This window comes from Macrobrachium nipponense, chromosome 16 (assembly GCF_015104395.2).
Source record: "Macrobrachium nipponense isolate FS-2020 chromosome 16, ASM1510439v2, whole genome shotgun sequence".
Classification (NCBI taxonomy): Eukaryota; Metazoa; Arthropoda; class Malacostraca; order Decapoda; family Palaemonidae; genus Macrobrachium; species Macrobrachium nipponense.
This window is the reverse complement of record NC_087209.1, coordinates 85,417,366-85,432,365: the sequence shown is the minus strand read 5'-3', so window position 1 is coordinate 85,432,365 and position 15,000 is coordinate 85,417,366. Positions and strand designations below refer to the sequence as shown.

At 36.5% G+C, this 15,000-nt stretch overlaps 1 protein-coding gene across 1 annotated transcript in view; it reads left to right on the top strand.

The window, feature by feature from the left end:
- Positions 1–15,000, top strand: part of LOC135195392 (neural-cadherin-like) — a 258,134-nt gene that overhangs the window by 191,722 nt on the left and 51,412 nt on the right. Inside the window, 3 exon segments of the mRNA XM_064221649.1 lie at positions 1,979–2,125; positions 3,193–3,369; positions 8,261–8,660. Coding sequence (XP_064077719.1) covers positions 1,979–2,125; positions 3,193–3,369; positions 8,261–8,660 — 724 coding nt within the window.

Here is a 15,000-nt window from a genome sequence, read left to right as displayed (position 1 = left end):
GAAGTTGATTGATCAATTTTCTTACGTAATTTCCGCCTTCATTTGGGTATTTGTTGACGTCAAAGTCACTTTGCATATCACAAAAGTCTAACCTGGTCTGGCGAAGTGGTCGAAATCTAGTTTGCAAACATTGAGAGAGAGAGAGGAGAGAGGAGAGAGAGAGAGAGAGAGAGAGAGGAGAGAGTCAAAGCAAAACTTTTTTTTATTCCATTAAAAATGGCTATTAGGTACATTCCATGACTCATTCTTGGGTAACATAGGTTCATTCATAGCTTTATAAAAGGTTTCTCAATAATAAACAATATTCATCATCACAGTATTTATATCGAGTATACAGGAGGTATATTGCAATAGAATATATCTAATATCGGTAACGGCAGATATACAATAACATTTTCGACTCTATGCAACTGAAGGGAGAGAGAGAGAGAGAGAGAGAGAAATTTGATTTAAAAAGTTTTTCTTATTACACAGACAATATGTCGGTTCAAAAAACAAAACACGGGAAAAGGGTTTACACGTGGCTGAATACTTTTTTCTCGTAGAAAATTGTGAAACTGTTATCTTTTAAAATAGTTTTCATATGGAAGTTTAATATTTTTTTTTTTCCTTTACCATGTTAAACTTCTATTTCACAGAAAAAGGAAAATTTAAAGAAATCCTTTCACAGTGAATAATGTTCCAGTATAAAAAAAATATCTGAACTAGGGTACTGACGAATTACGTCAGACCAATTCACAGCCAGTTCCCCGTTCCCACAGAATTTTCTAGAAGAGAAAAAGGAGAAATCAAGGTAGCCATGTTAAGTGCTCTTACCTTCCAACGCAATCTACTGAAGATCTGGCTGTAATTTCACTACGAGTAGACGCTATTGTATTCTCCAAAGGCCACGCTCGGACCTCGACCCTTGAAATCCGTCGATGAGCCCTGCGTCAGAAAGGAAATTGAAGTCACAGGACCTTTAACCACACGGGACCAATATTTACTGACGAGTAGGAAGGTCTTTCTATAACATAGTTTCTCTACAACAGTTTTATTCCGGGAAAGAGTAATATAAGTGAAAATGATCGTATCATACAGAAAACATCAGTGATTATCTCAGCATACTAAGATGTGTTTTTGTAAATGCAAGGTATTATTATTATTATTATTATTATTATTATTATTATTATTATTATTATTATTATTATTATTATTATTAATTAATTGGGGACCAATTACATTCTAGCTTTTGAAGTCATTCAGGTCTCAGGATATTTTCTACACGATAGCTGAAAATGTAACCGAACATGATCATGCATTCGCCTGTAATTGCTACTAATCATATGCCAAATCTTTCCCCTGTCTTCCGATTTCCTCCCTTTCAAATAATGTAGTCCCTCATTGTTGTCATTATTCTGAATTGAACAGCACATTTCTATCGTAGTTAACATTCATGATTCTCAAAAGTCATCATAAAGTCAATGTCTGTTTAGTCGTAATATGTTGACTATTGACATAGGTCACAGAAAGTAGTCTCTGTTGAAACCAAATTCAAAGAAATAATTGGCACCACGTATTGCAAACAAGACTAACAAATAAAATTGCGAAATATCCTAAGCGCAATCGAGTTTTCTGGAGAGGCCGAAAATATATCTAGTTTTTGATGGTCTCGGTATAATGTTGTATGAAACTTTAACGAAGGCCCGATGATAGTTTGTCCTCTATCGTTGCCAGACGTTCGATTAGGCCTAACTTTAACCTTAGATAAAGTGAAAACTACTGAGGCTATAGGGCTGTAATTTGATATGTTTGATGATTGGAGGATGATTGAAGCCCTCTAACATTAATAGTTCATAAGATCTGAGGGCGGACAATAAAAATGAGGACGGACAGACAACGCCACCTCAATAGTTTTCTTTTACATTAAACTAACAATGAAAAATAAATTGCCAATTAAGAATCAATTCTTCATGTTTATTTCTTTCTTACATTATAGATCGTGAAAGACAGTGGTCCCGGTTGGGATCGCTTTGGCATCAGGTCATCAGGAGCCTCGGGACAACTCTACGCCCTTCAGAAGCTTGATTACGAAGACGAGGGACATCGAAAGGGCTTCCGATTTATGGTACAAGTCACTGATAAGGTGAGAGATACTGAAAGGCCTTTTCGCAACCTTTTCATCCGTCGAGATATCCATTTTCCTAAGAGTGGAGATATATATATATATATATATATATATATATATATATATATATATATATATATATATATATATATATATATATATATTTAATTCGAGCCCTACTTTATTTATCCCTCGTGTAATTACTTCACCTTAGAATAGTAATGTATTTCATTTTACATGCATAATTCCTTTATCTAAACTGGAATCGCCTCAGAGTTTGCTTTTCCACTCAGCTGCTGTAGACCCCCTGTCATAATACTCTTCCAAGAATTCAATTGAATTTTAAAAGCATTCGAAGGAAATCACCTTGAATTCATATCAATGTTTTGTACGTTTATTAACAAACTTTAATATCTCTTATAATAATATTAAAGAAAACTAGCGGGTTTCTCAAATATATATTTCATTAACAGACTGTGCAGTCATATCTGTCTTTTTTAATTAAATATATACACATTCTTTCATATTTATGGTAACAATCAATGATTTTATATTTATACAAGAAATTAGGAACTCATCTTACAGTTTTGTACTTCCTGAAATATCCTTTTGAGCTCATCCTAGACGCTCACTTCTTTCGTAGATGCTGATTAGAGATATTTCGCATAATAGCAGTACATCTGGTTAACATGCTACACAATGGCCTTTGTCCTGGAGACGTGATCACTTATATCAGCTCTCATGATCGAATGGAAACCCATCTTGTCTATGGAAATTGTCCTTAGAAACTCAGACTTGTCATCTAACAGTATATACACACTTTAGGCATAAGATCATTTCTTAGATGATAAGGACTACACGTGCGGACACCCTATGCAATTGTATTTGAAGGATCACTAATGAAAGCATAAGCATTCGTCTTCAATTAACCCAACGAAAATAATGTATCACTCAACAAAAGTTAACCCCGAATGGAGGTACCATTACTCCAAGAGATTTGGCCAAACATACCGCTATCGTACCTATTCTTACCTTAAACTCTTGTTGCAAACTAGTTTAATGTTAATTCCTCTTTTCATCTGAAGGGAGAAGAGGGATGGGAGGATCCCCGACACCAGGACACTGCCTGGGTCGGGGTTAAACTGAAGGACCGCAACGACAACCCTCCGCTTTTTGACAGCCCGTCAGTTCACTTGTCAGTGAGTGAGGACACAGCCCCGGGGACAATTCTCGTGAATATGACGGCCACGGATCCTGATAAGGTAAATACTGGCTCAGGCAATGCACTCTCGCAAGAATCCTTTGGTCAAGTCATTCAAATGAAGCATGTGGTTACATATAACAATAACTCTATAATAATGATATAAACTTTCCTAAGTACCTCTCCTGATCATCGCATTACATAAGGGGATCGGCCGGTTTCCGACTTTTTTAACGACAGGTTGTTGATATATAGGGGGTTTGTAAAAGGATATTGTGTGGAACTTCTGGGGGAAAAAATTTTTTGTTTAGTGACCTTAGGTTTGTGACGCCAGAGCATTTTTTGGCCAAAAATGGCCATTTTTCAAAATGCATTCTCCTCCTTTGCTTTTTGGTTTTAAGGGATGAGATTTGAACCACGTATAAAACACATATGAACCTTCGATATAAAGCCGGGGATTTTTTATTTTTCAATTATTTTTCGAGATATGAATTTTTTCTTATGAAATTTTCCCGGAAAAATATTAAAATCCCCGGCTTTTTTATTTAATCTACCATGTTTCCCGATATTATATATGAAATTTCATTTAGATTGGTCCAATACTAAGGGAGGAGATACATTTTGAAGGCGAAAAACTTATGTTTTGAGAAACGGGCCTTCAAAGTTTTAGGTACATAAAAAAAGGTTTAAAGACTGTGTTACCATTAATTTCATAATAATTTGAAAATTATTATGAATAGGAATATTAATTGATTATCTTTGTGCCATAATCTTCCAACAAAGAATGATAGATTACTGCCACATTGGTTTTGTAAATTGGAGCCTTCCTTCCTTCTGTAGAAATTGGTGGGCATTTTGCGGGTTCTAAAATAATTTTCCCTCTGCATTTAGGACATATCTTTTTTACTAGCGTCACAAATCCATCCCTTGCCAAATGGATCCTCGGAGTTACTTTGCATCCACAATTCGGTATTCGTGATTCAAGTAATTTTTCAAGTCTTGCTTCACTTATTATTATCATTTTATTTTCACTATCGTCGATAATATCAGCCTCCGATCTACTGCTTTCTTCTTCTAAAATATATTTGCCCTTTAGCAGTGATGAACGAATAAAGAGACGATTAGGGGTGGAGTGGTTGGTCTCTGGTCAGCAAGAGATCATAGCGTACGCCATTTGCTGCGCGGAAGCTCTCTCTCTCTCTCTCGTCGTCGCTTCATTCCCCTCTATGGCACTAGTTTCTTGAATTCTCTGTTCTTTTTTTCTTCGATGAGCATATCCACTTGGCTTTTCCGCATTTTAGAGGCATGAAGTGAAGTCTTGGACCTTTTAGGCATGGTGAAAAACTAAAAAACACCCGAGAAAACACAGTTCAGTCAAGGCTAGCGAGCGTGAAAAATTGCGACCTTATAATTATAGGCAACTGTTAGCCAGTGGCCACGCGCTGAGCGTCATGACTCATGATGCATGCGTTGTCTAGGAATAACTAAGATGTGCCAATTAGGATATTATTGACATTATATATTCCATTTCAAAGGAAGTTTTCGTAAAATATATCCCAAAAACTATACCAGTCTAAATCATTTGCGCTACTGGTGTTTTGTGGTTATAAAGTTATTGTTACATTAGAGGCCATAACTAGAAAAGTAAGGCGAATTTTAGCATAATACTTCGTGGACACATTCTTGAATGCTCTACGAAGCCATAGAATTTTTTTTTTCAGCAAATCGAATATGTTTCATATTTTTTGGGTTTTTTAGGCAAGCCGATCCCCGTAATTACATCGTTGCCGTTTAAATAAAGCAGCTTTGCCCTTTTTTCGGGGTATTTTACGTTGATGTGCGAGAGGCTTATACTCAGTATTATGCTACAGATACATACACAAGCACACACAAATAGATATGCAATTACAATAGTCACAATACACTCTTAAATTGCCGACTTTATTCACATTTTTTAGGTACGCTGGTATCTATGACAAACAAAAGATTTTTCCTCGATTTGACTTCCACGCCACTCAGCTCTACCTTTCGTGTATCTCCACAAGCAACAAGCATTGAAAATCACTCACCCCGCCTACTCAAAATATTGATGCCATCAGAGGCCATCCCTCCAATGCCATATCTCATTTCAAGATCTACATATATCAACCAAACTTTTGCTCCGCATTCACTTTCTAATAGAACAACTTACTCTCCCCAATGAATTTGCTATATTCCCCTATGTAATTTAACCCACGCTTCGTCTTCCCTCCCACTTTCTGCTTTTCTAACCACTAGCAGTGTCTCTCATTTCTTTGTCTTATCATTTATCCTTCACTTCATTATTACTTACGGTAATATATATATATATATATATATATAATATATATATATATATATATATATATATATATATATATATATATATGTATATATATATATATATATATATATATATATATATATATATATATATATATATATATATATATCATATCACATTACCGTGATTCATGTACATCATCGAGCTATTAAGTCCTTTTAAATATCTAATTCGCTCTACCCCGGAATTGCATATTTTCACATATGTTAACCGAAGGGAAATCTTTTAGCTGATAATAATTTCGTCCTCTCGTGGATTCGGTCCAGCGGACAGAGGAGAAATCATGACTTCAGTGACATTACTTCCTCTCTGCCCGCTGGTTCGAATCCACGAGAGGACGAAATTATTATCAACTAAAAAAATTTCCTTCGGTTACATATGTGAAGTATATAAATTCCGAGGTAGAGCGAATGGGGATATTAAAGGACGTGTGTAGCTTAAAACGCATGTGTATGTATCCCGGCGATGTGATAAAAATTCACACACACACATACACGCATATATATATATATATATATATATATATATATATATAATATATATATATATAATATATAATCTGACGCACATCAGATCTAAACCCAGTCTCTGAAATGAAAAAGCACAGGTCGTACAGAATTTGGAACCAAGGTACTACTGTACTTGAGGTTTTCCTGAGTAGGCTGTTGCCTAACCTACCGGTAAATTTTACCCAACATCCAAACCAGCAGTGAGTCCATTGGTAGCACATCATCCATGAATAATGTGCATATGTTTCACAGAAACACATTACTGACCCACGTCGGGATCGAACCCCAGTGTCTCTCGGAAGTGCATCATAGCGCAAATGGTAATTCGTGTGGCTTACAATTGGATGACCTGTATTTAGTTCCTGAACAATGTAATGACTCATGAGGGGCAGATGGGTGAATCAAAATTTGTGCTTGTGTCGTCCTTATCAGTGGTTTGTGTACCTAACTGTTGGAGTCTGTTGTAGGTCACAAGACTTTGGGTGGAGGGAAAGAGAGGAGTAAAGATAAAAATATAAGCAAGTGTTCACTGCTTTGCCAAAATGTCTACCATCGACGAGGTAATCTTGATCACATCTAGAGCAAAACCATTCATAAAATATTCTCTCTCTCTCTCTCTCTCTCTCTCTTCTCTCTCTCTCTCTCTCTCTCTTCGCTGTATTGCTATTCATGATTTTATACAGTCACAGAGAAACTCCCATTATTTCCAAGATTACTTCCTTTCATCCTTGTTTTACTGCCCTGTTAACCCAGCCTTCTCGGGTCTTTCTGTCTATTCCGACATGTAGAGAGATACTAGCATTTACGATTTAGAACTCCTGCTCATTTGTTTATGAATGAACACATTAAACGAGTTAAGTTCAGCGCTGTAGTTCTCATGATAGTGGCGCTAAAACCATTCTCTTTTACTTGAGACATTAAAGGAAACGCGCCTGTAACATTTGACCCTGAAATACCCATAACCTTATATTATTGCCCTTGGTTTTATCACTTTATCTTCGTGCTAATTGTTTAGACATAAATGCAAATGAAGTTCAGTTTTGGTTTCCTGAAATGAATCATTATAGCAGACTGCTTTTGCAATATTCGTAAAGAATTTATGAAAAGCATTTAGGAAAAGATAAATTTTAGCAATTTTCTCAGTGTACTCTAGACTATATATTTTAAGTCACTGTATATCTATATATATATATATATATATATATATATATATATATATATATTATATATATAATATATATATATATATATATATATATATATATTATATATATATATATATAAGAAGTAATAATGATAATGTCATTATTTGATTCGTTTCAAATGCTTATATTCGTTTTTTCGGCAACTTGTCAGAAATAACTTTAATTTTGGCACTTCTGTTTTAATTGAGTTAGAAAGAAAATCCTGTATCAATTGAGTCAGAAATAAAGTCCTCTGCTTTTTCATAGTCTAACTCAATATTTACCTGGCATTGTTCACATGATAGTATTTATCACAACCACTGATTCATTAATGTTTTCTTGACATTAAATTATCATAGACCTTTGTTTTGCTAGACTTTATAATGCGTTTTAAGTCGACCATCCTAGGAATACTGCAGTATATTATTTTGATATTTTTATATTAAAGATCATTACGAAAACTATTCGCACCTATGCTAAAGATTGCTAATGATACTTAGAACAAGGGTTTATATCTTAAAGTACAGGGGTACTTAAAAGATGGAACCAAATGGTGAAATAAAAAATGTAGTACATGGTGTTGATTTAATGCTGATAGGAATTCTGCTTGGGTTTGCAATTATAATTATTTACTCAATGGGTTCATTGAATTAGCAGTTAGCGGATGAATGAATTTCATATTCTCTCAGACGTTAACCTTCCAAAAAGGTAATGAACAGATAGAAGAAAAAAGTTTACAATTAAAATGATACAATAACATTAGTGAAGAAAAAATATTTATAGATTTTAAGCTTCTCAATAAACAGTCACGATCATTTCATCGTTCTTTCCCGTCCTGCAGGTTTCCTTTCAACATTATCTATAGAACATAATCCTTGTCCATACTATATCCTTCAGGGCAAAGGGGGACAAGTGAAATACCAAGTTCTCGGACGCTGGGATACCCTCAGGATGGACGAACTTGGGAGCGTAACACTTTACCGAACACTGGATCGGGAGTCCGACAGTGAGGTTGAGAAAGTCTTCAGAATCCTCGCCATGGACCACGGAGATCCACCACTGACATCGACAGCCACTCTCACAATCACAGTCACCGATGTGAATGACTGTCCCCCTCGTCTTCTTCCTCCTACAGTCCTTCACGTCACGGAAGGAGATCCTCCTTCCTTACTGGGTGTCCTTACGGCCACTGATGATGACATCTGGTCGTTAGGACATGGGCCCCCTTTCACACTAGCATTATCGCCTTCAAATCCAAGAAATATTCTCAATATCGTTGAGCTCAAGTTCTTCCAACGTGAGTAAGCTTTTTATGATGTCTTATCGTGAAGCAGATCTTCCTTACTTGACAAATATTCGAAGCGAAACAGACCCCCATCCTTTGATGTGGATGGATCTTCATCATGTTATTTCATTTATTGATCTAGACGTCAAGACAAGATAGAATAAACATATCTATTTTTCTCATTTGAAATATGTCATTCTGTCAGCCATATATATTAGTTCTGAATGTTATCTCATGATTTTAAGTTATGCTGCACATCCTTCAAATATATCAAGACAGCAGAAATATTCAAAATACTTTTTTAGAGGATTTTAATACCTTTTGCGGAAGTTCCAGTAAACTAACAATATCGTTTTGCATCTAGAATAACCTAAGGACTCTTCAAATTATTTTCATTTCGTTAATGCCTGCTAGCAACATGAAAATGCTTAATTTTAATCTTCAAAATAGTTAATCATGTCTTTTTAACATCTGAACGTAATATCTAAAATTATTTAAAAGCATTCTGAAAATCAAAGTAACATTTTCAGTCTCATTAATGTCATGGAGCAACAAAAATCGGCTATCATGATTGGCGTGGGCTGATATTAATATTTAGCAAAATACCTCCACATACGTATGTGCAGCTTATTGCTTACTTAGACAACGAAATAGTTACCGACGTCGATTGAAATTCTTGATCCGTAATGATGGTTGTTCAAATCACCCAGTTGCTGAATCATTTAACAATTAAAATTCTCCTTTGGTGATATTCTCGAAGTAGAACGAATTGGACATTTAAAGATATTTGTAACTTAGTGTTTATAATAGGAACGTGGGCATTGGCACACGGAGGTAAAATTAACGCACTGGTATTTGCATCCGGGGGTGATAATAACAATGTTATTTGCACTCGGAAATCGGAAATAAACTAAGTCTAGACTCTTGGTCTTTCGTAAATTCAGTACGTCTCGACTTTTGCATGAATTTTTATTTTAATAAAGCGCAATAAAAAGATCATTATATTTGCTAAAATGTACATTGCGTTTTTATGACAATGGGATATTAAAACAGCAATTAAAATGAAAGAATTCAGTTGAAATTAGTTCGCATAGAGATAGTGTTTTATTCCATTTACAACAAAAAGAGATGCACGTCTTTTATTCATTTTACCGCATATTTAGCTAAACCTTGCAGATTTCTTGGCTCTGCTACTTCCATTAAATTTGCCGCTTCCATTTTTTAGAACTTGAATTAAATCACCCTATTGTTTTTTATTCCTTCGGTCGACCTCGACACTTGACAACAGGCAGTTAAGCGTTAATTTTTTGCATTTGTTGAGAGATGGTTAGGGTCTCTTTTTGGACAGGGAGTGCTTCATCTGACGATCTCGTTCTAAATACTGAAGGATTGGGGTCATGGTCATTATTTGGTGACGAAGGTGTGCCCTGTCTCCTGAACTCTAGTTGCAAACTCTGCTGGTAACATTTTTGCAACTACACTGTGCATTTGCTTAGAAATTGATTATAACGCCTTTCATCGTCAAGTCTGTCACTGTGGAGCAAACTTTTACGGGTGGAGTCTGCCATTGAAGAAGAGGAAGACAACAGATGTTTCAGTTTCCCATACCAGGATTCGATTCGATTCGATTATTCGTATCGTTACCAAAAGTTAATATGTCACTCCTTAAATAACATTTCTTTGCATATCAACGATTTATCAGCCACAACCTGATGGATTTTGCTCTCTTCATTTAACGTCTCTAGCAACCCACTGAATGTTGTCTCATTCCTTGCGTACACTAGTGATTTAGAGTACAAGATATTTAATTCTTTTTACTAAGATTAACAAATAGTTCTAAAAGCTTCTCAAAGTATTTTCGAGCATAAAAGTTACCAAGTAGCACAGTAACATCTGGAAAGATTGATTTAACTGCTTGTATTTCATTCTGATTTTTATCTAGCATTAGTGTTTTCGTATGGCTAACACCTTCCATCATGTCACAAAACATTTGAAAAGTATTTTTGATCTTTTAACTTGCCTCTCTTCTTACGAAAGCGTAGAATACTGATCTTCCTCACCCAAATTGTCTTGCACGAGAAGTAAAACGGAATATTGTACTTATTCACTTTGTTAGTAATATCAATACAAATAAGTTCTAGCTATTTTCTACGCATGTCAATCATGTCGTTAGCTGCAAAAGAGATAATTTCAATCACACTGTGTCCGTCAACTGAAAAATTTACTTTTACATGTCCCTTCATTTCCTATATAACACCAAACAAAAAATCCTCAATTTCGGAAAGATTACCAAGAGCCTTTGCTTCTTTCTTCATGTTTCTCACATCTTGTAAGTTAATTTTTTAATATTTAGTGAGAACCAATGATTTAAGCTGCTTGTTTCCAGGAAACGTTTGGATGACTTCTTCCAATTCCCTCTTTTCCTGATTAACGGCCAGTCTTCATGTTGGTTGCGGCACTGTTGCCAGTCTGTGGATACTTCTTGATTATGAGCCAAATTGATATTATGATTTTTATCCCATTCTTCGAGGAAGATAATGATATTAAAGATTAGCATCAACATGGCATATGCCTTTGTTTTATTCTCTGGCAAGGTCGTTCTTTCCTCGGTTTACCATAATGAACACGCAAAGAAGTCAGAGAAGAATATTCAAGCTCTCGGGTTAAGGAAATTCTCTTAATTTGTTCTGCCTCAACGCTGCATGATGTCTTTACTCAATGGACACTTTTCCTGGAAGTAATTGAATTGCTGTTCAAATATACAAAAGAACTAAAGGTGGTGACGGAGAAATCTTCCTTGAAGATGTCAGAACAATCGGTCACTTTTATTCCAGGCATGATATTAATCCTTTTTGAAAGTTAACTGAAAACCTACCATCATTGTTTCAGAAGGTCTTACTACCGATAATCAGAGCATTCGCTTCGATAACAAGTGGTATCTTAAGAGGGGAACTAATTAAAATGTGTAGCTATCTAAACCCCTGTCACCAAACCAGTTCTTGGAACGCCTTATCCCGCCCTAAAAAAAATCATAAAACGGGTTGCGGTTGGGATAGAACGCGTAATCTTCGCTTAATAATGTCTAAAACACGATCGTAGTACGTTCATAAAAAGTTCCCAATACGTCCATCATATCTGTATCCCGTCCGCAATCCGTTCGTATAAGTTCCGATCGTAAATAGGTGCCCGTTCAGATCAGGCGGACACCGTTTCCAAGCAGTCCAAGCCCGTTGGCGGTCAGTTTAGATCCGTTCACAACTTTCTTCTACTCCGTTCCCAGTAGGTTCAAACCTATTCTTACTGATTCGTAACTCGACCACCTAGTTCACAGACAGTTCATTATAGTTCTGACTACGTCCTCATCTCGTCGCTATTGCGTGTGGAACATAATTGCAATGAAGTTCTAGTCCGACGGCTAGAACAAAAAAATTAATCAGTAGTTCTTAAGTTCTCTTAAAGATACAAGCATTCAACCAAATCTCTAATGTATATAAGGTGCATAAATCTTTGACTTGTCATGCATGAAGTCGATAGGCACTTGACTCAAAACAAGAACAATTGTCCATGAAAATCTCGAAATGCAGTTGCAGCACAGCGCTGGTAAAACTGATATTATAAATCCGATGGACAGCTGTTATCGTTTTGAGTCGAACTCCTGTCGACTTGACACAGGATAAAATAAATGGTTTATATACCATATACCAAGTTTTTGAATACCTTGCTGACCTGTGCCTTTTTGGAGAATTTGATAAATACTGACTAACCTTTTCGTTTTAAGTATATAAGCTGAGATACAGCATGAAAGTAATTATGTTAAATTCATGAGAAACTGATTTTGTGAACGTAAGAAAGAGTAATGGTTGTACATCTATTGTGGTGTCTATGAGACAGGGTTCTGCCTTTTTCGATTTGTTGTATGATGGACAAATGATGCAACAAAAGTACAGAAAAAAATGTTTGGCATTTGTCATTATGCATTTTCTTCAAGTTCAATATATCAAACAATCGCTGAATACATTGATGGTCATTTCCAATACAGTGAAACTTCAATGGCTCGAACACCGGTGTTATGTTTACCACGTCTCTTTTGAACTTTTTCTTTCATCCTTGGGAAAAAATTCCCATGACTGCAGATATTAATATATTTGGAATAATTTTCTTGTTTTATCTTGTTATTTTAATTGTTTTTGTATTCTTAGGGGCGATTCCAATGACTACAAACGACAATCCTTTATTTTATCTTTTATTTTAAAGAAAATCGAAAAGATATCCAACCTGGCACTTTAGTTGACCTAGTTAACCTACTCTTGTCTCGAATAAATGTTTATGTTTGTATCGACCCAGATAGTCTAGACACTAGACAAAAAACAGTGTCCTTCAATCATTTTCTGATACCATAGAATTTGGCACACGTCCTGCTGGGCTGTTAATCTCTTAAATAGCCCCATTGTCTCTGCAAAATTCGTGTCTGTGTTGCGTCCCTGTGGGACGTCTAAATCTGGCAGATTGGCATATTTTCTCCAGGCACCAGGGATTGAGGTTGTGAGCACCATCTTCAGCATCCAGTTGAATGTTCTGAATGGCTGGATTTCGAAGTAAGATCAAATTGTGAAGACACACACAAGTTTCAACAATGGTCTGTACAGTCACTGGCATCTGTTGCATTGTTGAAAAGAGTACTCTACACCTCTGGGCCATACTGCCAAATACATTTTCTACCACATGTCTAACTCTAGAGAGCCTGTAATTCGCTATCAATTTTTCTCTTGTCAGCTGACAGCCTGAGTATGGCTGTCAAAAACATTATCTCCCAGCAGAAAATAGGGAAAGTCCTGGACGTCATTTGGCAAGGGCGAAGATGTCAGGAGGCCAGTGGACTCATCTTCCAACCATTCTTTCAGTTTTGATTGGTAGTAGATCTGGGCATCAAACTGGCTTCCTTGAGCACCAACATCTATCCACATGAAATTGCAATCAGCATCTATTTACAAGGGGGCACAAGGACAATTGAATAGAAGCCTTTGTAGTTATGATACATGGTACCTGTCTTTGAAGGTTTTCTGACGGTGAGATGTTTCCCATCCAGGGCACCACAGGTGTGTGGGACATTTCAATGCATTCTGAACTCCTCTGCAACTTCTGTCCAAGTGTCTTTGTCAAAAGGGCATGTAATAACTTCATGTTTAGCTCCATCACCAACGCATCACAAACTTCTTTTACCAACAAAGATTCTGTGTTCCTGACAACCCGGAAATCATATTGCAGAGTGGCTTAAGACTCTCCTGTTGCCAGATGACGCAGGGTGATAGAAAGTTTCATCCCTGATTCAAGTCTCTTTCTATGGTTAGTGTCTTCTTTTTGAATGTAGGGGGTGATGTGTACAAAAAGTTTGTCAAACATTGGTGGGGTGATTCTCAAGAAGTTGTAGAAAGACTCTCGGTCATCCAGGTGGAGCTCCTCCATCAAGTGATGATAATGTTCCACAGCTATTCTTCTCTCAGGTTTCAGCGAGTTCCTCACCCAACATGATCTTGGTCTTTTCCTTCTTCTTTCTTGCTCTACCATCGCAATGTACTCTTGCTCTGCTTCCAACAAGAACTGCATGAAACTAATATTCACCATGTTAAGAGCTGCAAAATTAATCATAATTCTGGGAAACCTTGAAAAACAGATGTAGAATGCCAGAAATGATCTCAAATGATGAACCAGTGAGGAAACGGCGGGTATTTATATCATAACTTGTGTGATCGTACTACTGGTAAAGTGGAATAGTAAGAACAGCGAAAGAACGACAAAAACTTACTACAACGAGTAAACCTTACTAAGAACCTACTGCAAACTTATAGAAACGTGTAGAAATGTGTTGCTAACTTGCTCAGAACTTGTGTTTTTGTTTTGAATCCCTTTGGTCTGAATAACAACTTACTAAGGACACAGTGCGGTCGAGTTCATCCTGTCTGCGAATGGGGAAAATGTGGTACTAACGGGTCAATTTGCAAACGTATTGCCAATAGACGCCTGACTACACCACGTTGTAGCAGGTCCCTAATAGGATCGAAGTACAGCAGTTCTGTTTGTAATGCGTCCATCTCGTTTTACATACGTTGTTACTCCGTCTACTTACAGGACGGGATGGACGGCAACAAATTTTGAGCAGGCTCAAAGTTCTGGAGCATCCTTCCCATCCTAGCAAATCCATGGAGTTCATAAACAGATCATAAAAGGTTCCTACGACGTCCATTCCGTTCGGGCACCGTTTGAGTCCGTTTGGCAACAATTTTCGGGACGTAGTGAGAGCGAATTCAGTGTGATGGGGGTATAACTTTTATTTTAACTGTCGAGTGCAAGTGAC